Below are 27,212 nucleotides of genomic sequence, written 5' to 3'. Positions count from 1 at the left end.
ACAGTGTATCATTGTGTTTCATCTTCGTGGTAGGAATTCAGTGTCTTGAAAGGACCAGTAAAAGCAGAAAGATAAGTCACAGTGCCAGGTTTTGATTTCTAAAAGCTGCAGAGAGTTTAAGAAATGCACTTGATGGACAGCTGTTGATTGCATCCCAAGGCTCCAGGCAAAGCAGTGGAATAATTTGTATTGAGACATGTCAGCAGACACAAATCAGCAATACAGAGGTTCTGGGCTGCTAGAGGACAACCTTAGCCATTTCTGCCTCTGATAGAAAAGGTGCCAACAGGAAGATCTAAAATACTAATGGACCACATACAGGAGATTTACATGTTACGTGTGCTCTTTATGTGCATACAGCTAATATGTGTGTATTAACTCTGCTAATCCATGCCCACACTGGGAGTGGAGTAGCTGGAACCTGCTTCTCCCTCAAGTCCTGGCTTCCCTGTAGCATTTAAATTAATCACCATACTATTTTGAATAAACTGCACTTCAATAACCGGATTCTGTAAGGTCATAAATGTAAACAGAGAGAGCACAGCGAGCCCGGAATAGCCCCATTACAACACCCCAATGGGAAGCATTTCATTTGAGGGCATAAAAATCCATCTTTCCAGAGGTACGTTGCCTTTCCTCAGTCCTGGGAGCTGGAATGATTCAGAGAGCAATAAGCCCTTTTTGCATACCTAGTGTTTTCATCATTGCTGACAAAACCATCCAGTGTATATTTGTGCTGGTTATTTTTGCAGGTATTGCTCAGAGCCAAGTGGTAGAATGTGCTACAGTTCTGAAGGCAAGCAGATGAGGGCTATTTACTCGACAAAACAACATGGCAATTCCCAATTTATTAGGCAGTGATTATAAAAAAAAAAAAAAGGCAGTTTTCTACTGTTACAAACAGTGAGAAAAAGCTGGTGGACACGGTGTCAGAGGTCCTGAATGTATGGCTTGATTTTCTCCGAGGAGCTGCTGTCGCTGTCACACTGCTGATAAATCAACACGGTTGGCTGAGTTGGTGCTTTTATCCCAGGTGTTCAGCTTGGTGGGGGTTGTGCCTGGCCTGTTCCCAGTCATCTGGAAAGCAAAATAGTACAGAAAATAGATTTATTTATTTCTCCAGACCACTCTTGCCCGGATGAAATAACAGCTTTGAAAGCATCTCTTTGCATTACAGTGTTGTCACAGGGGCTTGGGAGCATATGCCATAAAGGATTCTTAAGCAGTTATTGCCAGGATCTAAGGTGATTGGCAACGATAACTTAATAATATCTATCACTTCAGGTGTCTGGCTCTTCATAAAAACAAATGTCTTTTGCCTCTAGGCAATTTAAGGAAAGGGATAAAAGCATATTTACCTGTTGCCTCAAGAGTTCATCCCTCAGGTTTAAATGTAAGGATGCCCTATCAAAAAGCCATCATCATCATCATCAGAGCAATACACTGCTGGAATGCAAAAGTCCATTACAATTGGTGGGAATGATCTGATTGAACTCCAGAGTTCATAAATTATACTCCAGGGCTCATAAACCCCTGTTTCCTTTTATTTGATAGTTTACCAGAAAGCAGAATCTTGTCCTTTGCTTTCAAAACAGGTATTGCAGCTGCAACTTAATGCTTACTGATTCCACCTGTCTACAGGATGCACTAGGTTAGGACTAAAAATACCCATTTGCCTTCTCACGTCCTGTTCTTTCCAAGAGAATTTAATGGGGAACACTTTTAATTTAAAAGTGGGGGGGGGGAAGGAGGAATACTCACAATGTCTGAATTGAAGGGTTTCACATTGATGTTGCGAGTGGAACTACTGGTGAGGGACCAGACCTTGGTTTTGTGCTTAAAGGCAGCTCTGACCTGTGGGGGGAAAAGTGAAACCAGGTAGAAGATTTCTTTTGAAAAAGTTATGTTCATTTTCACAGGGGGAGCCTACAATCATTTCCCCATTATCCTTCCTCCACATCAACATCACTGTGCCAATAAACAAGACACAATCTTTATATTTATATAAAGATTTATATAAATTATATAAATAATATATATAAATAATATATAAATATATAAGTATATAAATATATTATATATATATAAATATATAAATAATAATATATAAAATAATATATCTATGAATACATATAAATGACTTATATAATTATTAATATAATTTATATAATTGTTTCTATAATATAATTATTATTTATTATTATACACTTTTCTTTATATTTATGGTCTTATTTTAAAATTTAACTTTACTTTTCTGAGATGTGACTGTTACCATTCATCTCATTAAAAAAAAATAATGAAAAATAATAAAAGTAAAAAAAAAAACCAAACTGCAGTGCATATAAAGATACATTCCCAGCATTTGCAGTCCTGGTTTGAATGATTTCATGAAATGCCCCTATACTGTTTTCAGCAGCTCTTATCCTTTTTATTTGTTTCAAACCTTTCTTAAATGCTAATTAAAACAAATGTCAAGCACGGGCCAAAATGCCGGGAGTTACAAAGCCACTAACAGTCATGTATTAATTAAAAGGCAATCAGTGACAGAGTAGACAACAATAATGGGGAGTCTGTTCTAGTTCTGCACTTACATTCTTTTAAGTTGTTAACACCAAATTCGTTAACACCAAATTTGTTGACACCATTTGGTTACATACCTCTGAGTTCAGAAGACAGTGAAATAGGAACATGAAAAATCCCTGGAAACAGATAAAAGGGAGAAGGGTGAGGGCTGGCTGTGAAGAATCAAATCCACCAATGTCATACACAGCAGCTATTGGGTAGCTGGGCATCTATAAATATCACAGAGTGCACTAAACTGTGCCCCGAGTGACACCTCAGAGACCTGCAGCATTAGGTAACTATGAGGCTTGTCTAGAACTCTTCCTGTAAGAAAGCACCTCCTAAAAACTTGCAGTACTAAAGGAAAAATCTGGCTGAAAACAGGCAGGAATTCCGTTTTCGTGACAACAAGAGAACTTTTTGTTTGTGCTTGCGAAGACCAAGGCAGAGGGAAATGCTATTTGGGAAACACCAGCTCAGTATTTTCCACACTAGAAAAGCACTAGGAAAATTTTCAAAGCAGAAGTTTGCTATCTGTGGGCTTTTTGTCCAATGTAAAGTGAAAAAGTTCCATCCTCTTTTCCTCCCAGAATAATTCTATATTTTTGGGGGGGAGTATTCAGCCAAACTTTTTTTTTTTTGTTATTTTGGATGAAAATCAGAACTTTTTTTACCAGCTCATGAGCAGAACCTCGTTTCACTCTTTTTGTGTCCATGAGACAAATAGGAGATTTACAGGAGTTTATTTTTGATTCCTCTTTGTAATTATTATTTGGGAAAGAACTGTAAGAACCTATAGGTTTAGGCCTCTACTGAAATGTCTGCTTAAAGCTAAGCAGATGTTTATATTCCTTCTTGGACAGAGCTATTTTTCTGGTTTGGTGCACCAGGAAGATGAGGGTCTAGTTGTCTGCATACAAGAGCCACGTGCAGCACATGGAATAGCTCCACTTTTGATCTTCCCCACAAACTCCTGTTCACTTTCATTCAGTCTCAGTAATGAGGCCTTAAATTGACAGTGAAAAATTGGCCTGGTATCTCTGCTGAAGAATCCTGCCCGTGGTACATGGCCCAGGAAGAATGGATTTCATTTCTCAAGCTCGCTGTCTCATTTATTTAATTATTGCTACTGGAAACACTAAGGAGTGGGATGGATACAAGTTCTGTTCAGAGACAAGCTATTGCCAGCACTGTGTGGTCAACACAGGCTTAAAAGACAGAGGAAGGAAAACACAGGAAAAAAAAATGCAATAAGCACAAGCATTGGAAAATGTTACTAATGATCCATTTAATTGGATCTCGGCACCAGTTCTGTAGCCAGAGACCTTCCCACCAGGTACTTACTTGTAGTGAATTGAACACAGCAAATATATACTGAAATACTAATGTGTGGGCATTGACAGCCAAAATCCCAAAGATCCACGAGCTTCCCAAGATTGGTAAGAGAACAGCGACGGCTTTAGCTGTCAGTCTGAAAGAGAGAACGAGAACAGCCAAGGTGAGGAGACAGTTAAACAGATTTCAGCCCCCACAATGTGTGTAACTCTCTTTGCCATGGAATTCTTTTCATGGGCAAGCCTTTTAATTATTTTTCATCTATGGAAATGGAGATAACAGAATCTTGGTATCACATGGGATGGATATAGATTGGGAGTCAATGACTGAGGGTGCAGGGGAAGAGATGCAGAGATGGTCCTAAAACTATTGAAATATCTTCAGTTTACAGTGAAATATCATTTTATCAGTGAGGAGTCAATTGTAAGAGTCAAAAACAGAGACCAGAAACTGGAAAAACGAAACCCACTGTATAGTACATCCAAACTATATATGTTCAGTATACAGTTGAGTCAAGAAAACATGGTATTTCCCTTACAGAAAGTGGTTTGGGATTTTTAATCACCACAAATGGGAATAAACATGTAACTCTGCCAAATGCAAATCCTCTAACACCTCAGCATTATTCTGCTACCACCCTGCCTTGTTCAGAGTTGATTCAGAGAAAAGTACATCAAATATTTAAATAGCTTGTGTTTCTTGGAGATCCCTACTGATATATGTTCACTCTGCTTAGTCTGGAGGAACTTGGCAGAATTTCAATGGAAGGTAGTATGACAGCTGAAAAGCTAATAGCACTGAGAATATAAAAGGGATTTTTGGGTTTGCCTTAATGAGTTATGTACAGGGTGTTTATTATGTACAGGGTGTTTGTTATGGTGGAAGATGAATTGAGTTGTAGTATATCAGAGAATTAAACAATCACAGAAAGTTTTCTGCAGCAGCCGAATTCGGTGGAGCAGATTTTATATAAAGACTAAACAAAGGGAACCACAGAGAAAATAAAGGCTTTGGGCTCAGAATTGTGAGGTCGCAGTGAGGTCTCCCCAGTGTGTTTGTAGCTGTCTCCATTAAACACCAAAGAATCACTTTCCACTTCCTTCATCTGCAAGAGGAATTAGGGGCAACCAAACCTCCCCTAGAGATCAGGACCCTGCAGCAGAGGTGTGGGAAACACCTGCATCCATTTTCTGCTCTAATCCAGCAGGGATTGGTGTGCCCAACACAGCTACACTTGTAAAACTGTCTGCATTGCAAACCACCCTGATTTCTTCTTCTTCTTTCTTTTATTCTCACACTCGCCACTTTTATGTATTTTTCAGTTTGGAATATAATTTTCCCCAGCTGGTTTGTTGCCAAAAGTGTTTCCAAATACTTGTTTTTGAGTCAGAGCATAAAAAGCTTCATCTCTAATTTGTAGTTGGGGGCAGAATAGAGTCAGGCCCTCAATTCCAATATTTTCAAACCCATTCTTACAGAGTGGATTTTTAGAAGCCTTTAACATCACAAATGTCTCATATACTTTTAAAAATCATGTATTAATAAAGACTGCTCACTACTAAGCCCAGAGTTCAGCACATGTGCAGCAGAAATTCACAGCTAAAAATGAAAATAGAATACAGACATGGGATTTTCCTCGCAGAAGTATTAATGTTTCATGCACACTCATTTAGAGGAGCAGCCATGTGAGGATGAAATTCATTTAAGACTGTCTAAGGGTCAGCTCTGCATATGATTCACTTAAATCTCATTAGTTTTTTTCCTAATTATTGCATAACTTTCTATGCTTACATGCTCTGAATTTCATCCTACATATGACTTTATTCATTCAAGGCATTTATGAGCTTTACTCACCAATCAAAGGACTCAGCTCTATTGTTTATGGTGCTCTTTTATTTTCTTCCACTTACCCCTCCCCTTCCCACCCTTCTTTCTTTTTATCTTTGAACTTTAAAAAAGAAAAATACTGACTGTAAAATGCTGTGTCAGAACACCATTAAGGTAGCAAGGTTAAAAAATCTTAGAAATACTAAAGTTAATATTCCACTAGGTACATTAATTCTGACACTCTGCACATACTTTATTTTTTTTTCTTATTCCCATTTTTCTTTTCCACATGAATATTTTAGCAGATTAGTTCTAGTACACTAAGATATAAAGCACAATCAAATAGATGTTGTTTTTGGAGAAGGAATACTTCTCCATGCATGACTTAAGCTGAGCGACTTAAAAAAAATGTCACTAGCATCACTTGAGTCTATAAAATGGGTGACATGAAGAAGCAATAATTTGGGGCAGGGGCAGGTCTTACTTTGCAGATACTGAGGTTCAGCCCCACCAGGACTTCAAAAACTCTGCTAAAATCTTTCTTTGTCCCTGTGCCCAAATGTGTCAGAAGACAGAATGGCCACTGCTTTAGAAAGGACCCTCCAAATTTCTGCTGTGTGCTTGTTCTCATGCTCTGGTCTTTGAAATCAGAAGGAACTCAGCAACCTGTTTCTCTCATACACTTTTAAAAGCTCAGATATTGTCACTCTTCTGCAGTCTAACAGCACCAATTTAGGTGAGCTTTTTGTCTCTCTGCACCTAAGTACACTGAAGGATCAGTCCTATTAATTAATTTGTAACAAAGCAAAACCAGCACAAAAGATTTCTTTTCTCCTTTCTATTGTTTTATCTTGCCTATATACATATATATATTTAAGCATATACCTGTTATTACTTGGACAACCTCTGGAAAACACAAAAATACTTTGAGTCTGAATAAATTTTTATATCTAGAGTATATGAAAAAGCCTTTGGGGTATTATTAGCTGTACATGACCTATCTATCAAATCAGTTTATGATTCAGGGTTATTCTCACTCTGCCCCAACACCAACAATCTCTTTGGTTGGGTCACAGAGACTTCTGAAGCGCCACTCACCAAGAACCACTTTGGCACAGCTTATTCAGATTTGTAAGCTTTTCCAAGCTGAAAAGCAGCCATGAATTAGTGCTGCACAGCACCACATCCTCTGCCATCAGAGGCTGCTCTTCAGATGTGGTAGGTCCTTGTAAATCCATACATAATCCCAGCACTCACAGTGGAATCCCACTTCCAGAGGGCCAGAGTGGAGTCTTTTAAATATCCTTAGATACATTATCCATTAATTTCTAAGCTATCCATTTAACATGCACTCACCCTTTTATTTTCCAGCTGAAAAAAAAAGTGTTTTTCTTTCCTTTCCCTCTTTCCTTTTCCTCTTCTTACAGCTTAATTCTAATTCCTGAGAGGTAAACCCTGCTCATCAGAGATCTTCCCCTCCAAATTTCTTCGACCGGCTTTTTTTTCACTTGCTTTTCTTTTAACATTCACTCCAGTGCAGGATTTTGATGTTTTCTGTATATCTTGCTCAGTCAGAGCCAGGCATTTCCCTCCAGCTGAAATCCTGGAGTGTGCACTAATCAATCAGCAGAGGAAGGGAAGTTTTCTGAGTTGGACAATTATCACGGCTCTGTCGAAGCCCCGGTGTGAAAGAAGTGCAGGTTCCAGCCCCTCCGAGGCGTGTTTTCATTACCAACATCATATAAAATCGTTGCACTGTTACTAAAGTTACCAGGGATGTTTTTCCAAGAGCACAGCCGGGCCTTCCAGTTTTATTGTATTTGCAATTGGTGTGGAACAGCTCTGCTCAGTTGTGATTGCTCCCTTCCCCTTAGTTAATCTCTGCCCTTTTCTGCTGTTGCCCTGAGCACTCTGTCGATGCCTCACAGCGAGGCAGAACGACTCCACTGACAGCTTACAAGAAGGAAATTTCACTCCTCGCAGAAAGAAAACTTTATTACTTCTGTAAAGGGGGCCCCCTAATTCACAAATCAATTTTATTGGTTCTATGTGGAGCACTAATCCTTTTAAGATTTCTGACATCCACTTTTCAGCCCTGATGCCTGTTGAAGTAAGAACTAAATTCAGACCCATAAGCCAAGATTATGTAATCATTGGAGGAAATGCTGTCTGAAAAAAAAGGCAGAAATCCTTCACCACAATTCACCAAAATTGATAACTTGACAAATAAGTCTTTTAACTGAAGTTTCTCTCTTGTTTCTTGAACTCCTCACAAGTCACTTCCAGCAATATCCTTTGTGCTTCGTATAAAATAAATAAATCCCCAGACCAGTAAATAACATTTTGGACTAATGCCTGGGAAAAATGGAATTTAGCTTGGGTTTCCCATTCGTTACAAGCAGCACTCACCCATTTCTAAGCTGGAAGCTGGAGAGCTGCTGGGAAGCCACAGGCAGCAATTCTGCCTGGGAATGGAAATGTTTTTCATGCAAGTTCAGCACACACCTTGTCAGAGGAACAGCAGGTCTCTGACCATGAGAGCACCCTGTCCTGCTGCTCCCTTTGCTCTCTTGAGCTCCTTTCGTTGCTCCAAGGAGTAAAACCAACACCAAGAAGGTTTAGGTGGTGAGTTGTCACCAATGTCAAACAGACAGATGGAAGGATATTGGTAACACCTCATATTTTTTAGGGATTTAAATAGCAATAAAAACACAGGGCTGATCCACAGCCACTGATACCATCAGGAATTTAGAGGAATGAGGTCCCTTGTGCTCCTCAAGAGAAAAATGGAGTCTTGGCAGAGTAGTGCACTGAGGGTGGTGTGAGCTGCTCAGCAGAGCAGCCAAAGCTCGGGCTCAGAGTCAAATCCCTCGGGCCCATTTTGAACTTAGCAACCAATTTACTCCCCACACTGCACCAAGTGACATCAGAGGAGGTGTGGGGGCGTTTCATTAAAAGAAATTAATCTCTGAACTCTGCCAGACATCTTGCTCTAGCGGGTAGAGCTCTCATCTTAGGAAGGACAGGCATGGATATTACTTCTGCTCCTGACACCAAGCTCATGAACTCCTGCAAATATAGCTCTACCTCCTTCTCCTCCTACACTTTGTCTTGGACAAAAAGGCTGATGGCACAAGGAATGGCTTTTAATTAGCACATACACGTTTCCTTGCCTAATCTTGGGTGATTTCTAGGCTCAGCTGTAAATTAAAAAAAAACAATAATAAAAAAAGAAGACAAAGCTACTGGTAATTGCAGAGGCCATTTCCCATTTTCCCAAATGTTATTTGCACTTTCAAAGTAATGCTGTGAAACTGAATAAGAACTATAAATTCACAGTCACTTCAGATCATTGCTTTCTCATGAGTGCCATTTATAACCCAGGAAGACCTTGATAATCAAAAGTATTGTAGCTACAAAAAAAGCAATTTAGGCTGCAACAGCAACTAAATCAGATTGATTTTTATCACATGAGTGGAAGGGGGGGTGGCATTACTCCTTTTCTGTACACTCTCAACCACAGACCCTCACAGTGAGGAAGATGTAGCCAAAGTAGTGTCACCTCTCACAGGCCTTCCCAAAAATTTAAAACTGCCTTTGGTAGGTGCAGCATTTGCCCAGAATATTGGAGTCTGGGCTCAAATCACTCACTCTTCTGTCCAAGGGAGTGCAGTGTCCTTCCTTCCAGAAAAGCATTTTGACTCCCGGCTTGGTGCTCATTCTCGCCTATTTAACCTGTTCCACTTATATTAAATAGTTAATATATAATATATCTGAACTCCACAGATTAGTCATCAGGCACTCCCTGAGAGAGGAGAGTCCTACCTAATCCTTGCTTTATTAATATTTCTGAATTTATATTAAATATTCAGTAGAGCAGGGACTGAAATTCAAGTCTCATTTCAAATCCCCATCAAGCCTGAAAAAATTAAGTCCATGACCAGAAATGGAGCTACTTTAAGAATTTTAATACTGAGAAGGCAATTCCAGTGACTGGCAGAGCTGACTTTTGACTTAAGCACCTAACCAGGGATTTAGGAATCCATGCCTTGCTAAGGCCTCCCAGAGGTCAAGTCCCATGTCATCTCCACTGCTTCTGGATTCTAAAACTGCAAAAGAAAAAAAGTATACTTCCCCCCCCCTCAAAAAAAAAACCAATAAGTACTGAACCAAAACATGTTCTTCTCCTTGTCTTTAATGTAAGCTATTAAAAAAACATAAAGAATTAAAATATAATGTCCTTGCAAGCCGAATTTTCAGTGTTTATGATTTCCCTAGAGGAACTGGATTTGCAGTGGGGTTTTTCCATTATTTTTCTACAGTTCCTTTCTCCAACCATTTTTGTTGCTAATTCTCTCACTGCACTGCTGCTGAGACAGCATTCTCTGCTTCTCCATCCCCAAGCCCAAGGTAAGAGCTAATTTTCCACTGAACTTTGCCATTGAGTCATCAAAGAAAATAAGAGCCTATTATCACAGTGGAAAGATGTCCCATATGCAGCCAAGAAGTGTCAATAACTGGGTTTGGATGAGGAGACCTTCACTGAGCAGCTTTGTGGCACAGCACACCCAGCTCTACACAAACTCATTCCCAAGAGACACCCAAAAGCTTCTCTGTTCTTGGTGAAGTCACCATTTTTAAAAGGTGACTGGGACCAGGTGCTAATGAATAGTCTTGTTGCATATTTGTGCTTTAATCATCAAAACAATGTGTGTCTCTGCACTTCCTCTCAAGCTCTGCTTCTCCTGAAGCATCACTTGAACCTCAGGAAGAGCCCCAGTGTAAGAGAACATGTTTTCCCTTTTCCATAGCAACTGCTAAAGGAGCATGCAGCACAAATATCTGCAGTCAGACAGTCACTGCAGGTGTGCTGAGAACAATCCCAACCCTTCTGTGTACGACCATTTAGAATAAATTCACAGGCAGTGGTGCTCTGGGCACTCTGCATGTGTGAGAACAAGTCTGATCCCTCAGACTTCCCCCTTCTTCTAACAGGGACATTGTGCCCAGATCTGCACTGGACTGAGCCCAGGAGAAGGAATTTGTTGTAACAGTTTATTCCCAGAAAACTCGTTACGTTTTTCTTTCGAGGACGAGGCAATGGAAGTGTCTGAAAGGGCCTGTGGGTGCCAGGTGGAGAAGGCAACGTGTCACCTACCTTTTTCCTCCAACATTTACACCTAATAACTTCTTCCACTACAATCTCCATTGTTTCATTCATTTTCCAAGCTCCCAGTGCAGGACTTCTTCCATCTCATGACAGCTTTCTGTCCCTAGGTATGTTGTCAGTGTGAGCCATGAATCTGCATCAGCCCAGCTCTTACTATTTTTAAATGGCTAAATCTCTGCAAGTCTTCTTGAAACAATATAATGAAAATTAGTCTTATTGCTCTATTTACAGCCATCTCAATCTTTTTTATAGTTATTGTATCATGTGGGGAATATCTCTGTTTTCCTGGCAGTAAACTAAGATGACAGACTCAATGCTAAAAAAGAGGGATTGTCAAATTACAGAAGTTATGAAAAGGACCTCAGAGTGTTCACTTTTCCTTACATAACAAGAGATTTGGAGGAAGTATTCACATGACTGGAATACTGATATGAAAGGGCACAGATTGTTCAGAAAGGACACACAGGGAAAAAGAAAGGGTCTGTTAAAAGCATAGACCTGCTCAAAGAACCAGGAACTAGAGGCAGACAGACCTTTCAAAAATCTCTGTGCAAAACTAAAGTATGGCAAAAATGAAGAACAGTGTGACAATGAACATCTATAGTGGCTCTCCAAACCAGAAGGCTAATGTGGATGGGGCCTTTTTTCCCCAAACATCTCAAGAGTTGTCCAAAGCACAGAATTAGGTGTCAATATGGAGCCATCTTTGTTTAATTATTTATAATTATAATGAAACACAGTTTATAGACCTGTTTTTTAAGATTTATAAAGCTGCAGTCAGTGATGGAAAGTCATTATGATTTTTTTTTCCTTACTCTGGGATGTCAAACCAGGAACATCATATGCTAAAAAGATGAAGTAGCCCCCACTTTGTGCTCTGTGCTGATGATGTTTGTGCTGGAGCATCATGTTGGGGTTTGGATTTTCAAAAGTTTGGTCCTTTGGAAAGACTGGAGGCAACCAATTAAAATTATTGATAATCTAGAAAACATGGCCTATCAAAAATGGGACAGGCTGCAATTTGTCCTTTCTTAAACTGTTCTTGTAGAAATGTCAAGGTTTTTAAGAGAAAAACCTTCTGAGCTCGTTACACCCTGCAGAGACTTAAATATCCATCACCAGAGCCTTTCCCAGTACAAGTGATTGTGTTCTATACACATTTCAAAATGGTCAGAGGCAATTACATAACCACTTGGAAATTTTTAGCAGACAAGTGGCAATGAAATCCACAGCTTGGTAGTTCTGTAGCCTGGGAACACCCAGAAAAAAAGCAGCCTCCTGCAGGAATCTGTAGGTTTGGCAAATATTTCTGGCTTTTAGCTTGAAGTCAGTGGGGCCCGTGGTTTAATTTAGGATGACAAAGTAACAATCACATCAAATCATGCACAAAATTTCTGTGGAGTAACGTTCTCCCCCCTCAGAGGAGCTGAACTCTGAAAATGATCCCTTGACCTGAACAGCCTCAGTGACCCTTAATTATGCAACAATATCAACAGAACGATCGTTCTCCCATTTCCATGGCAACGGCCCCAGGAACGGCAAAGCTGTCAAGGTCGGGCCCATGAACTGAGAAAGAAAAGCAGTTTTCTGTGTGATGGTTCACACGAGCTCTGAGTGCAGCAGTGGCAAAGAAACAGCCACGTCCTTGCTTGATCGTCCGTCTCAAATGTACAAATGGGGGGAGAAAAAAAGGATTGTGAGGATTGCTGGAGCACAGCTACAATCACTGCCCTGGGTTCTGCCAGCGGCTGCTGCTTGGGAGGACAACTCAAACTGCACAGAAACATCCAGCTCTATGCCATGGTGCAACGTGAGGAACTTGGTTTCTCATTAAACTGGTGTTAAAAAAGGCAGGCAACACGTGGCTTTAGAGTGTTTATCAAAATTAATGCCACAGTCGATGCTTAAGGCACATTATGTGTAAGTATCCTCATTATTCCCAAGGAGAGGTCACTTTGCAGATCAGGATTGGTGCAAGAAAGGAAATCAGTTTGGGAAGAACAGAAAAGTGAAAAGTGCATTGGCTGAGGCAAACTTTAGAGTCCTTCATTTTCTGCTTGGGTGTTGGAAGAGAAACCTTTTTCTTTAAGCTCTTGAGAAAAAAAGATGTGCAAAGCAAAACTCTAAGAATTTAATTCCACGGGGTGACTGCAAACACTATCCTGCTGCTTTCATTAATGAGTGGGAGATGTTCACTTTAATCACCCTGCCTCTGAACTGGTCCCTCTGCCTCCATGGCTTTTTGGAACCATCTCAAGCCCTTTGCTGCACTGGGGAAGGCTGGGTTCCATATACACCATGAACATGAAAAATAGACTCTGTGGTCACATATTGATTTATTTTCATTTCTGAGTTGAGAGTTTGCTGATTGTCTTATTCTGGACTGTGGGCTCAGACAAATAACTCCTGAAATGCTTCTTTATGCAGCTCCACACATATTTATCACATCTGTCTCTTTGCTGCTCACATTTTGACCAAGTGATCTGAATCATTACTACATCTACTCACATGAGGACACTCAGAGCTGCTTTGCTCTGCTACTGTATTCATATATTCCCTAGTTTTTAATATCATTATTAAATGGCATTATTAAAAGGCAGCTAACTTGGGAGGACAACTGGAGAAGCTACAGGAGACTTATTTGGGATAAGAAACCATGCAGAGTTAAAGAACATGGCCCTTCCTGGGGTGGTTACAGCAATTCACTTCCAAAATCTCACTATTCCTCATGTTCTTGTGCTTTCAGTTATCATCTCACTTAACTTTTTCATTATTTCTAGTATTGCTCCAAAAGAAAAGTGCTTTTTATTCAGTTTCTTTCACTAAAATGTGTTTCTGCCTCACATCTTTTTCAGCTGAAAAGAATTGAGCATAATGTCCCATTTCTATTTCCAAAACACCTGTAGCATATCTATCATTAATGGCATTCTATTACTGACCTGGAGAGAGTACCTGAAAGTTTTAAAGTAATTTTGATTCTAAGATAGGACTTTTTCTTTATTGTAATTACCTGTATTTTTCATTTATTTAATTTTATTTTGAGAGGCCATTATAGGGAAAATATATAAACCACACTTAGCTAAGGGCTGTGCCAGCCTGGGCAGTGATTTACAGGTTGCCCAGGACTCTGCACAAGGTGCATGCTTAAATCAGCATTTACCTTCTGCAGTGCCATAACTATAATATCTGTTCTTATTATTCTGCATAAAGCTGACACAGAATTCCAGGGTTATAAATTGGACCGAGGATGTAAATGAAGCAGTTCTAGCAAGGTCTTGAAGTTATTGCTGTTCACAGGGAATTGTGCCATTTCGTGATGGAGGATCAGCATTTAATTGTTACTCTGGTACCAGGCATGAAGCTGTGACTCAGAGCACCATCCTCCTCCCACTCCAGGCATTTTCAAGGCTTCAAATCAGATATTAAAAAACTGGAAACTAAATACAACCGGGACATTTTTTTAGAAATAACAAATTAATGTGAACTTCAAAGCTATAGATTTTCAAAACCTGAAAGTTTCTGCTGTTATAATTCTGAGATAAAGAAGACAAGCTATTCCTTAGACAGCTCTGGCAGCAGGGAAGAGGACACTGGGGTGACACCACACCTGCTCTGTTTTCACATGTCTCAATCTCACACAGTTAACAACACCCTTGACCCAACTCCTCTCTAGCTGGCACTTTTTATGCAGCAAAATACTCATCAGGAGTGATCCAATCTTAGGTATGGGGCCAGCAGAGAGTTTTTTCCTCATTAAATGCTGTATAAATCCTGATTTGCCTTAAGAAGGCCCCAACTGAACACAGTGTTCCCTCAGCTCCTGCAGGGAACAGATTACACCTGCAGAGACTGCTCTTGGAATCCAGCAGGGACTGATAGGTTGGAATCAAGGAATTGATTCAACCACAGATCAATAATTACAACAGAGGCTTCTAGACATTCCCATCTAGACAAGATGATAAACAGCTGAAGGGTGCCTTGGGATGGCCCCTTCTCTCACACCCTTCACTCCCATCACTGACTCTGTTGCTTTCACAGCAAAGTTCCATCACAGGGATTAATTAACCAAGTTTTAGTAAGCCTTAGTCCATCCTGACATTCAGATGTGAAAACAAACATGCCTAAGCATCTCTGATAAAAATTATTATATTTTTATACTCACCAAATCCAGCACCTCTTAACTATCAAGTTTTCCAAATATACTTTGTACCTACATGTACTTACTACCCTTCCTAACACAGAAATAGGCATGTGAGCATCAAAGCTGCTTGTTTGCTTTGGAGCCAAAATGAACAGGCCCTGGAGCAGCAAATCCTGCTTAAGGAGTAATGACAGACAGAAAACTATTCCCACAAAGGACGATTTTGGCTCAGAAGGAGACAACCAAGGTAAAAATAAGCTGTGGAAAGGCTCACAGTGTCATCTCGTCCAGCTCAGCCATCAGAAGGGGTCTGTTGTCGCTCCTGGCACCAGAATCAGCCCTGACAGGCAGCTGCACAACCACTTCTGAGAGCTCTTCAAAGGCAGCAGCTCAGCAGCTCTCCAGGTGATCAGCTCCATTACTTTGCAAGTCCCCTCCCACTACAGGAAGCTTAAAGATATTTGATTTTTCCATCAGTTTAAGCCTGTTACTATTTGTCCCTGTTTCTCTGGTTTTGCAGAGTAGCCTCCTCTCTACAGCTATGCTTTACATACTTTTAATCTTTTAATACTCCTCCCAAAATGTGCCTGAAATGCGCCTGAACAATCACAGCATGGCCTGGAGCCTTTCTCCAGTGCTGAGACTCTGAGCCTCTGCAGTAAAGAAACCACTACCATTACTGTCATTATGATCCCTAAAAGATTAGCACTTCCTCATTAATGCCCTCATTGGCAACATTCAAACCCATGTTATTTCCAGTCTAAAACTCTGAGTCTAATAAGGAGATACCCAAATTGCATTTGTATTTGTCATATTCAATGAGCCAAAAATTTAATTAGGTTGAAAACATTATCATTGGCATTAGCACTTCAGCTCACTAATTGTCACCGCTTAATACTTTCATTTTAATTATTTCCTTTATTATCAGTCAACTCCCCCCCTTCCAACAGTGTCTGTGAGGTACATCCCTCATGCTGTTTGAAGTGGTGTTCAATGAACACGATTCCTCACAGACAGGGAGGAATTGTCAAGAAAAGGAATATCTGGAAGCAGGTTTCACACTACTCTGTCTAATGGATGGCTCTCCTTCAGCAAAGGGAAAAAGTTCTTTTCTTTTTCAGCAGAGCACACAAAAACAGGTGCTTCGTGCCTCACGGGGTTGCTCTGCAAGCATCTGCCACCCAGAAAGGCACAGAAAGGATTTTCTAGTGCTACAGATTTTGATTCCCTGCAGACTTTCAGAAGAGTTTGCAGGTTGTAACTTGCTTCTCACCCCTTGTAGAAGGAGGAAAAAAAAAAAAAAAAAAGGAAAAATTGTCTAATGGCACCACAAAGGGGAGGAATTTAGTTGTGGAGGGAGATTACAGTATCTCCTTTGGCAGGAGAGCTCTCCTGAGCTTCAAGCAAGAGCTGTGATTGACAAGCACATTCTGTGAAAAAGAACAGCTGGGAATAATCCTTAGAACGAGGAGTCGTTGGACACCAAATGACACGAAACAGGGATGGTATCGCAGGAGCAAAACACAACAAATACACAATATCCTGCAGAAAAAATGGCCGATGTGGAAGCACCAAAGATATCAGCACCAACTGCCAGCGCTGGTATCCGAGGCAGGAGGTGACTGGTGTGTTTACAAACAAAGTAAAATATCGATGCAGAGTCGTGGCACTGAAGGGATCAGTGATTAAACGGATGAACAATTTGCCACAGCAGAGTGGGTGTGCTGAGGGGAGGTAATAGATGGCTTTGCAAAGTGCTTTGGAACGGCCAATTACACGGTTAAACCGTGCAGGTGTCTGCAGCACCACGAGCTGGAGGGGGACAACCCTCTGGGATTCGCACCTGGCAAAGGGAAATACTTCCATAGAATCATAGAATCACAGAATCAGCTGGGTTGGAAGGGACCTCCGAGATCATCAAGTCCAACCCTTGATCCAACCCCGCTGTGGTTCCCAGCCCATGGCACTGATGCCACATCCAGTCTTATCTTAAACACCTCCAGGGATGGAGAATCCACCCCCTCCCTGGGCAGCCCATTCCAATGGCTGAGCACCCTCTCTGCAAAGAAATTCTTCTTAATATCCAACCTAAACCTCTCCTGGCACAGCTCAAGACTGAGCCCTCTTGTCTTGCTGATCCTTGCCTGGGAAAAGAGACCAACCCCCACCTGGCTACCCCCTCCTTTCAGGGAGTTGCAGAGAGTGAGGATGTCTCCCCTGAACCTCCTCTTCTCCAGGCTGAACAGCCCCAGCTCCCTCAGCCTCTCCTCATGGGACTTGTGTTTTCTTTACAGCTTTTTTGTTTTGTTTTGTTTTCCCAAATAACCAAAGTAAGGAATGGATTTGCATCAAACCTACATGTTCCATTTTCAGTTTCGTGCAGAGGGGGCTGTGATATGTGGAAACATGCAGAACACAGCAGCTTCCATGACTTACTCGCCTGCTGAGCTTTCCTTGAAGTCCTGTTTTCCTCCCATGCATTGAAGCTACTGCCATTTGTTCCAAATTTCAGTCCTTAATTTAACTAAACAGAAGAAGTATTTTTGCAATGGAGAACTGTTTTACTGAGTGGAGCTTTGAGGGACGGAGAAAATAAGCAAAATGAAAGAAAGAATGGGGTTAAAGGCTAAGAAATATCTCTAATTTTGCTGTAATTGCTTTCTCCATGGATGATTATGATAGCTATCACTTCTGGTTCACTGGGTGCTGAAGTGTACACTTCACAAAAAAGACAGAGATTTTTTCCAACTCGTTGGACCATTTCAGAGCAAGCAGTGAGAAAGTATTCAATAAGAGTTGGACTTGACAGTTTACTCAAGAAAAGTTAATTAAACTGTCTCTTCTGGACAACACAATGCAGAAGTGAACTGGCTGGGAAATCACAGGGGTATGGCTGAGTAGATTAAAACTATTTCCTGCAAAAGAGATGTGCTTTTTATTTCTTCCTCTATTATCATTAATATTAGTCTTAGTGCAAAACTAAAATATTTGAGAATTTTGTCATATTTTAACCCTTGTAACCCAGGAGCCAGGCAACTCAGGTAGTCAAATAATTACCTGTGATAGGCAAAACCAGGGAAGGGTTCTTCCCAAGGGGAACAAAATGTGCACATTTCTAGCACACTGTCACATTAGGGTTTTTTTCTCACTGTAACAGAGAAGTACCTTTGCAAACAAACACAGGAGTGAGAGTTTGAGGGGGTAGAGCAGCAAGAAAAAAAGCTATTTAGGTCTTAATAAGAGATAATGAATGCACTGTTAGAGTTAAGTCTTTGGATGCAGCAGAAATAAGTAAGAAAAAGAGTTCAAATGGTCCATAACTCAGAAATGTAATCATGTGCCTTTTCAAGCACATGAGCAATTCCATTAAACTAAGCTGCTTTAATTGCATTAAGCTTACAGAGGCTACTCATGTGCTTAAACTCAAACATATGATTAGTTATTTCCCTAAAAAAAGAAGGGATAATTCAAACAAATGCTGTATGTGTGCATTTAAATGTTTCAAGGTATTAGATTCAGCATCCTATGAACTAAAACATTCAAATTAGCTTTTTGGCAGAAAATCTGTTCCCTGGATGCAAAATGTTCTCACAAAGACACATTTGAATTACTGCTCGAAATTATTTTGCTGAGAGTCAATAGCTAATCTTCTAATAAAAGGTTCAAGGACAATCAATCACAACTAAGTGAAAAGTTCCTGTTCTATATATTTGTTCGACACGCTTCAAAAACAAAACAAAAAGCATGTTCTTAAGTAAATTCAACTAATAAATAGGAGCTGATAATTCTTTGCTCAGCTCTTACCAGCAAACTGCTCTTGCTGAATTAAAGAACTAAAAAGTGGCTATTTTTACACACATACAAAAATTACTACAACAACCAAGTACTTGCTGTTGAGACTTTCACAGTATTCTATTATGCATTAATTAACGTCTCTGATCAGATACTGATTAATTATATTCATTTTGCCCTAAATTACTGGGTATTTTGCAGTTTATGTATCACAAAAACTTGCTCTTTTATGCTGCTCCTTCAGTTTATCCTATACTTTGTTTTGGGGGCACTATTATTATTTACATGAAACAAACAAATGACCACACGAGTAGGTCTGGAACTAAAACAAAATGTTCAACAAGATGCTTTTGATGCCTCCACTGTGACAAGTAACATCTGAACTTGAAGAGGTCAACCAGCCAACAATGTACTGCACTTCGTTCTGTGAGAAATGTGAATGGGGAACATGAATAATAAATTAGTTCTATGGCAAAAAAAAAAGAAAATGGAATTTTGTTCACAACTTCCTTTTCTGTTTTGGCTTTTAAACACGAAGTTTGACAGGTGCTGCCTTCAGAGTGGAGCACTGGCTCACCCTGATGCCTATTCTGCAGTCACGTTTGAGTCAGCACTTGAGAGGACCTGTTGCCATATGGAAAATCAGGAACAATTACTCTAAATAATTACATCAGTTTATTGCTGTCTGTTGCCAAGAGAAACAAGCCTTGTTGGTAATATCCACTTGCGTTGCCAAGTAACTTAATCTTTCAGGAAACTAAATGTGCTCCAGGCCCAGCACTTCTCTAGCAATAAATACCCATTCTAACTGATATCATGATGACTCAAAGTGAGTCTTTGCTCTGACTATTTCCTGAGGTAATCTCTGCTCAGTTATGGGCTGATGATGGCCTTGGAGGTGTGAGTTATCACTCCTGGCTTGAGACCTGCAGAGGTGCTTTGGGAGTACAAACCAGTCAGTCTGGGCTTCCCTCAGCCCTTGGGGAGAAATCAGAACTTTTAAGGCCAGTGAGATGAACACTAAACAGACAAGTTGAACTGCTTGGTGTCAGCAGCCATTTCTCCACAGCTCAGGAGTCCCAGTGGAGGTGGTGTCAGCTGTACTGAGCTCTGGAGTTTAGGGGAGATGAAGCCAGGTGAGGTCCTGTCCCACCCAGGCTGCCAGCAGCAGTGGAAGCCAATCTTTGTCAGCATGATTAAACCTCTCCTTTGGCAGTAGAGCCTGGCAAGAGGTGAGCCTGTTCTGTAAAACCTCTAGGCTGGGACTTTCAGGCTACGACAACTGCTCAGGTTTGAAGGCAGCAACATCTCAAGTGTGAGGCCTCTCAGTCAGGTGCTTCTGGGCAGATGTGTTGGCCTGAGTCACCAAGGAAAGGAAAGGTGGCACTGGCACCTCCCTGATGCTCCTGCCACAGGCACTTTGGGCATTCCTCAGCCAGTTTGCCAGGCCTTCCATTCATTATCACTCCTAAATGTCTAACCCTGCTGTTTAACTGCTGTCATTCAAACTGTTGCAGACAAAAACTGACTGTTTCTCTCTGCGCTTTCCACTTAAATTTCGTTCCAGCCTGAAAAGGCAGCACTGAAATCCCCCCTTTTTCCTCTCACGAGTTTATTGGATTGAGCAGTTTTCCCTTCCACAGCTCCTGGCACTGCATTTCTCATTTTCTGTCTCTGAGACCACAAACACAGCCCTGAAGGAACCACTTCTGCCTCGTGTCCCACTCGAACGCCGCGAACAACTGAGACGTGGTGACAAAGTGCTTTCCTGTCTCACCAGAGTCACGTCGTGCCATTTGGATTCAGCTCTGTGTTTGTGAGAAGGGGTTGATAAACTCCTCCTAACACACTGCAGCTCTGCCTGTGGCTCATCTCAGTGAACTGCAGCACTCACAGGGATGCCCCGCAGGCCCTTTATTTAAGGCTCACATTACACAAAGTGCTTTGCAGCCTTCGGTGATCCCTCCCTAAGCCAACTGAACTTGTTGATTCAAAAACCACCTCACAGTCCTCGCTGGCAGCGACCTGACAGAAACTACAAAGCTTATTATGTTTGTCTGATTTCTCTGTGTTCTGTCACTGTTTCGTTTTGCTGTGCTTATCCACTCTCAGGCGTTAACAACCTGCAATCAGCACCCTGCATCCTTTAGTGCTCCGAGCCACTGGGCTTTTTTCACTATGAAAAACCCTTCCCTTGTCATTCTGCTGTCAGAGCAGAACCTTCTTTTGTTTTGTTCCCTTCTTTTTTTGGGGGGGAAATGATAACACGGGCAGAATGATTTCACATTACACACATAAACCTCTTCACCTGTATAAAGAATACTGATGACAAGAGAATGAAACTCAGTGTTACAAAGGCCTTATAATTATCTTTTTTTCCAACAGAGCAGTTACTTTCTCCGTGACATCCCCTGTACATGAAACTCTAATTCATCATGCCTCACTGCTGTGTCAATCAGAGTATAAATACTCTCCAGGATCTGATTTGAACAGATATTTATGCCCTCCTCATTTAAAACTTCTTTTGAAGACTCATTTCTGTAATGATATCTACAGAAGAAGAGCTATTCTGTATGTTCTGTTTACCTTCTATTATACTTTATTGACTTAATTGAGTTCTGTGAGGAAAGATGTTCTATCAGAGCAGATTTCCCCTAAATAATTTAACAATTTAATGTTTCCAGCTGTATTGTTCCATTGGTTATCATTTTTCTCCCCCGCCATCACTTTTGTCAGGTCAAATCCTAAAAGTGTAATGTAAAAACTTCTTGACACAGAGAGAATCTCTGAGCCAGAGTGTCTGGAGAAGTCACATTTTCAGTACAGAGCTACACCATTCCAAATCTACTGCTGATAATATTGGACATATACTCCTCATTGAAGGGATTACATCTTATTCCTAGACCAATCATTCATCCATGGATTTATTTATGTGCACACACATAGTTTTCTTTGAAAAAATTAATATATATTAGTCTGCAGGGTACAGTGTGTATTGAAGATATTCCTTGCAATCCAAGTAAAATATCTAAGTACATAGAGCAATCTGTGTAGCTTCTCCTCTACTTATAGAGTTGTTTCTTTGTCTTCATACCTCTAATAATGCAGAGAAATTGGCATTGACAATATAGAGTTATTTGTTTCCTAAGGTTCTATGTTTCCTTTGTACTTCTGAAGGTCACAGGGACTCAGCCAAACCTGAAACAGTCATTTTGATTCCCAATTTTTTCTTTTCACTCCAGTGTAATTATCTTATAGATTTTCATGTAGATTATTTACTGTTTTTCTCTTCCTGTTGGATAAGTGTACAATAACTAAACTAACTTCGATTAGGTAACTGTCACCAATATTTAAAACTTAATGACACTTTCAAAATTACATAAGTAATCCAAGCATAAAAATTATTCTTTATGATACCATTTCAGAACAGTGGCACCAAATCCCTATTGTACAATAGCCTGTGTCTCAGAAACATTAAACAGAAACCATCATCACATTTTTCTTCTATGTAAGTTCTCTATTCCTTTAGTTATATACAGTGTCCTTTCTATATTTGGACCGAAGCACCTTTAGGAGATAGAAAATGGAATATTCAGCATCTTAATTTAACCTCAGTATATTAAATTATCTTCTTAGCTAGCCATATGTAATCTTATATATTTTAGAAATCAGAATTTGTCCTTGTGTATTCAGCAGTAGCTTTGTGCCTGCCTTACATTATTTCCCCTCCAGACTTACTGGTGCTATTTTAAAGATGATTCACTCTCAGAGGCCACCATCCCCAGAGGCTCAAGGCACTGTGATATAAAGACCTGCTTGGATTTAAGCACACATTTAAATCCAGCATAAGTCTCTGTGCTTTGCAGTATCAAGAGAGTCTTAAAGATAAGCATATGCCTAAATATTATGCTGAACTGGGCTTAGAAACAAGGTCCATCCTCTGAAGGAGCAGAATAGTTCCAATAGCCCAGCACAGATTAATGATGCTGTGTGGGATTTAGCTTTGAATACAGCAGGAAGAGGAAAGTCTCCATTAATAAAAGGGAAAATCACGAATCAGCAAATGCTGAAGACTGTAATAAGCAAGAAAACACTTTAGCTCCTGCTGAGCCACAGGTTTCATCCTGTGCAGCATTCAGCTTTAATAAAATATAGGTTAACTGGCTGCATTCAAGAGAATGATAAGCCACCTTTCACATTATTTGTTTTTTACTGAAGAGGAATGATGTCAATGTTCTGGGAGCAGGTCCACGATTTAACATTGCTTGAGTGACGTTGTTACAATATAATTTGAATGAGAAAAACTTACTTGAAGGCATTAGCATCTCCATGGACCTTATAGTTGTCTGCACTGATTCTGGAGATGACTCTTGTGACAGCAATGAGAATGCCAATATTGACCTGGAGAAGATGAAGGAACAAGACTTGGTAAGGAAAGCAAGTTCTGACCGTGTCAGAGGTGCAGGCTGCCCGAGGAGGGGATTGTAAAAATACAGCAGAAAACAGAAATTTGGTATTTATTTGGCAAAAAATGTTTTCAGTGTTGGACTGTTATAGTTTACCCCTTGTCAGTGATTTCTTTCCCCCCACAGTGGATAGTTCTTGCTTGTGTTCTCTTTCCTCCAGCAGTCCTTGGGAAAAGTTGGGATTGATACATTGCTTCACAGCCAAAGAAATGCTCGGGATCCCTGCTGTACAAATCAATACCTTAACAGCCTTCTGCCAGCTGACAAACCAGACAAGAACTTCACCAGCCAGGGCACGTGTCTGCATTCCCTTTGGTTTTGTGCCTGCCTGTGCACAGACTCCAGGGTGTACAACTCCCTTTTCTTACCAAAGTCTGCTCGCAGTTGAAGCCCAAGACTATTTTAAAACAGCGATGAGAAAAATATGTTAAGCCTGAACTCTGGTCTTCAAAGGCCCTGCTGCCTTTGATGTCGGGTCCAGCAGAAACATCAATAAAATGAAAAGAATTCCCAACAGAAAAGTAGGAAATCTTGAAAAGACTAACACTGAAAATGTCCAACAAAAGAAAGTTTGTGCTGGAGTCGCAGGTGAAGGAAGAAGGAAATCACTTAAAGGAAATGTGGCAAAGACTGTCTTGCTGTGCAAAGACCTTGGGTTTAAAGAATAAAGAAGAGTCAAGAATGTGAAGGTGAAAGACGTATTTCCCCCTTCCTGCCCAAATTTATACACCAGCTACAAAGCATCAAGTTAAGAGCAAAACTATCCTCAACTACAGAACAAAAAGAAAGAGAAGACTTCAAAAAAGTGCTGTTCCTTCACTAAAACTCAATAATCATTCTCTATTTGACACAAATATTCTAATTCTGAGGATGAGAGCGTGAATTATAAATGTTTAAGTTTGATGCTAATGACTTCCTTGGTATTTTTCAAATCTTCTGACCACTCTTTCAATTTTAGATTTCTAAGGGCAGATCATCACCTGCTGTAAAGTCAGAGCATAGTTGTGATAATTCCTTTCTGCCACATCTTTTGAGTCTGTCCAAAGAATACCCTGTGGAACCGACAGTTCTTCAATAACAAGAGTACTTGTTGTTCAATCAGCTTTACAGAGAGAAATAAGAGGTGAAATTCAATGATCTTGGGATCATTTCCCCTATTCCCACCAAATCATATTTTGTAAATAACTTTTATAAGTCCTTTGAGGTGGTAATGAGCATTTTTGAGAAACCCATTTATCTGCTCTACTTGGAATCTTTCACACTCTCACTCAAACTGGACCTGAACCTTTAGATCTGGTTATGAAAACAGCACAAGACAAATTAGACAAATTAGATGGTTTTCTAACACACAAGTTCTTCAGTATTTATAACTGATTTTTAATTTTTTCATATAAAAGAAATTAAATATAAAATTCATTTCCTAGGTAATTTGGATGGTGTAAAGTGGATTTAAAAGGCCTTGAGCTTCTCCTCTGGTGCAGTCAGTGTGACTATACCTTTTCCAGGGTGCAATGTTTAAAAGATGAGAAGGGAATATTGTGATCTCACTGCTGATGTAGAAAAAGGTACTCAAGTCCTGAAATTCTATATTTAAATTTCCTGAACCACTTAAAAATTTTTGCTTAGGTATTTTGAGAAATTAAAGTAATCTCATCCAGCCTAAATAAACAGATTAGCTACAAATGCCTACCTTTATTAATGCTTCAGTAAGTAAAGCATGGAGTTATTTCCACTGCCCTTACAATGGGAAACCAAAATACAGCCACTGAGTTGTTCTTTCAGTGATTTTTTTTTTTTTTTGGCATCTGACATAAATACTTTGCCAATGATTTGAACAGGAGAATGTTTAGTTGATGAAACACTCGTTATTCTTTAACCTATATTAGAATGTTCAAACTATGAGAATAAATATTTAGATGAGGCCACTGTATACAGTTCCTACCTCTTCCTTTCCTGAAAGGCCAGATAACCTGACAATGGTAGTTATTTTGCCTTAAAATTAGACTGGAACTTAGAATGGTTTTGCTTCCAGGTACTGGCCACACTCTACTTTAAAAAAAATATAACTACTAACATTAGTGCTTGTTCACTAATTCAGGACTCCTTTCAAGGCATCTTGTCCAACCCCAGGCACTCACAACTCTCTGCAGAGTCAGCAGGAGCTGCCAGTTCCCATTACTGGAGCCTTGATCCAAAGCCCACCGGAGCCCGCGGAAAGGTCCCGATGACATCAGGGAGCTCTGGCTCGCTCTAGTGGCAACTTCATCTGACCAAAAACTGTCAGATCAGGGAGAGGCTTAAATGAACAAAAAGAACCTCTTTCAAAAGCTTTTCTCGTCAAAGTTTTGCCAGACCAGATGCAGTGAGACAAATTCTTTTCCCTCTCTTCAGTCGCTTTGCAAGGATTTCACCTAGATTTCCTCCAAGTCACATGAGGTTTTTGTTTCTTCTTAAATACAGGGCAGAAATCCCATGTGTAAAACCCTCTGATGTGGTGTGTTCCATGCTAGCCAAGAAAAGGCTTGGCAGTACAGAGGAACTAAAAAAAAAGCAACTTAACATATTGCCTTAATTAAATCCATTGACCAGCTTTCCTCTAAAACCACAAACTATTTTGGGCTCCACTTCAGTTTCGGGCAATAGCACAGGGAGTTTAAGTGACTTCCAATTGAGGTTTAACTTCCTCTGTCATGGTGTGAGTGAATTTGATCCTTAACATGACATCACTGGTCACACACCAACACTGCAGCCCATTGCTGGGGCACATCAGAAACCATTCCTGGGCAATCAGCACTTCCAAACACAGCCAGTCGATTGAGTTACATGGATGTTAAAATTTGGGAGATATGTAGTAGCCTGATGCTACTTTTAGCTATCCCAGAGCAACTGCAGATGGAATAGAGTACACTGAATTATTTTGCAAATTAATTTGGGTTAGTGCATGTAGTATCACACCAGTTAGAGCTGAATATCAGAGCAAAAGCTTTGAGGTTGGAAAGGAAATACAGAAGAAAACAGATAAAGGAGCCCAACTTCTGCACTTTCCTAATATTAATCCTTAATATTGAATCTGTGCCCTTGTTCAAAAAAATCTTGCATGCTTTCCTGTTGGTTAAGTAAGAAGAACTTTAATTTTAACATAATGAAGGAATTTAATCTTAAAAGAATAAAAGTGTTCATAGCTGAGTGCTAATAAGAAAAAATGAGAAGTTTAGCAGGTGTGGTCTAATCCACCACAGCATTTAAGTAGGTACTTGATTTCAACGAGACTGAGGAATCCTACTGTCTCAGGGCCTTTAAACACTATATGTTCAACTCTGCCACCTTTTCCCATGATAAGTGATGCTTAATAAGAGACACAAGTTGTCACTTTTCAATCAATGTGAGTTGGACTCACAGTCTGACTGCAGAGTGAGACACTATCCATCACAACTGGTAAATAAAGGTGGGAATAAATACCATAAGGAACTTACTAAATCTTTTATGATCAACAGGTGTGGAGGAGATAATACTATTTTATAGATTGAGTATTCATGGGCAAGTACCAGCGGAAGACAATGATGGCAATCTCAGCCCAGGACCCAAGTTCCACAGGGTCCCATCTGAAGACAGTGGTCACAAAGCTGATGTCCCCACAGCACAGAACCCTTAGCAATATGCCAATGATATTCATTTAGCTCCATAAAAAGGCTGTTTTTACAAAAGACTGGTAAAAAAACCTGCAGGAAAATAACTACTTACAGGAAAAACAACAGAAAGGACTTGTCACTATAGCCCAGTATCTCCCCCTGCAGTGGATTGTTCAATCTGCAGCTCACCCACTGCTCCAGGAACACAGATGCTTTCCACAGAATTTCCTTAATTCTGCCATGTCTATGGAAACACACCAAGGCAGCAGATGGCTGATAACAAGCAAAGC

At 40.2% G+C, this 27,212-nt stretch overlaps 1 protein-coding gene across 1 annotated transcript in view; it reads right to left on the bottom strand.

The window, feature by feature from the left end:
• Nucleotides 1–475: 475 nt before the first annotated feature.
• ADGRD1 (adhesion G protein-coupled receptor D1) overlaps nt 476–27,212 on the bottom strand; it is a 133,931-nt gene continuing 107,194 nt past the window's right edge. Inside the window, exons 21-25 of the mRNA XM_018076207.2 lie at nt 23,137–23,228; nt 3,907–4,033; nt 2,658–2,699; nt 1,762–1,854; nt 476–1,077 (exon numbers count right to left, since the gene is read on the bottom strand). Of these exons, the coding sequence (XP_017931696.2) occupies nt 982–1,077; nt 1,762–1,854; nt 2,658–2,699; nt 3,907–4,033; nt 23,137–23,228 (450 nt within the window). The 3' untranslated portion in view covers nt 476–981. The remainder of the gene's footprint in view (nt 1,078–1,761; nt 1,855–2,657; nt 2,700–3,906; nt 4,034–23,136; nt 23,229–27,212) is intronic.

Source organism: Manacus vitellinus, unplaced genomic scaffold (assembly GCF_001715985.3).
Source record: "Manacus vitellinus isolate BGI_N305 unplaced genomic scaffold, ASM171598v3 scaffold_31_pilon, whole genome shotgun sequence".
Lineage (NCBI taxonomy): Eukaryota > Metazoa > Chordata > Aves > Passeriformes > Pipridae > Manacus > Manacus vitellinus.
The sequence above is the reverse complement of the archived record's forward strand: the minus strand, read 5'-3'. Positions and strand labels throughout refer to the sequence as shown.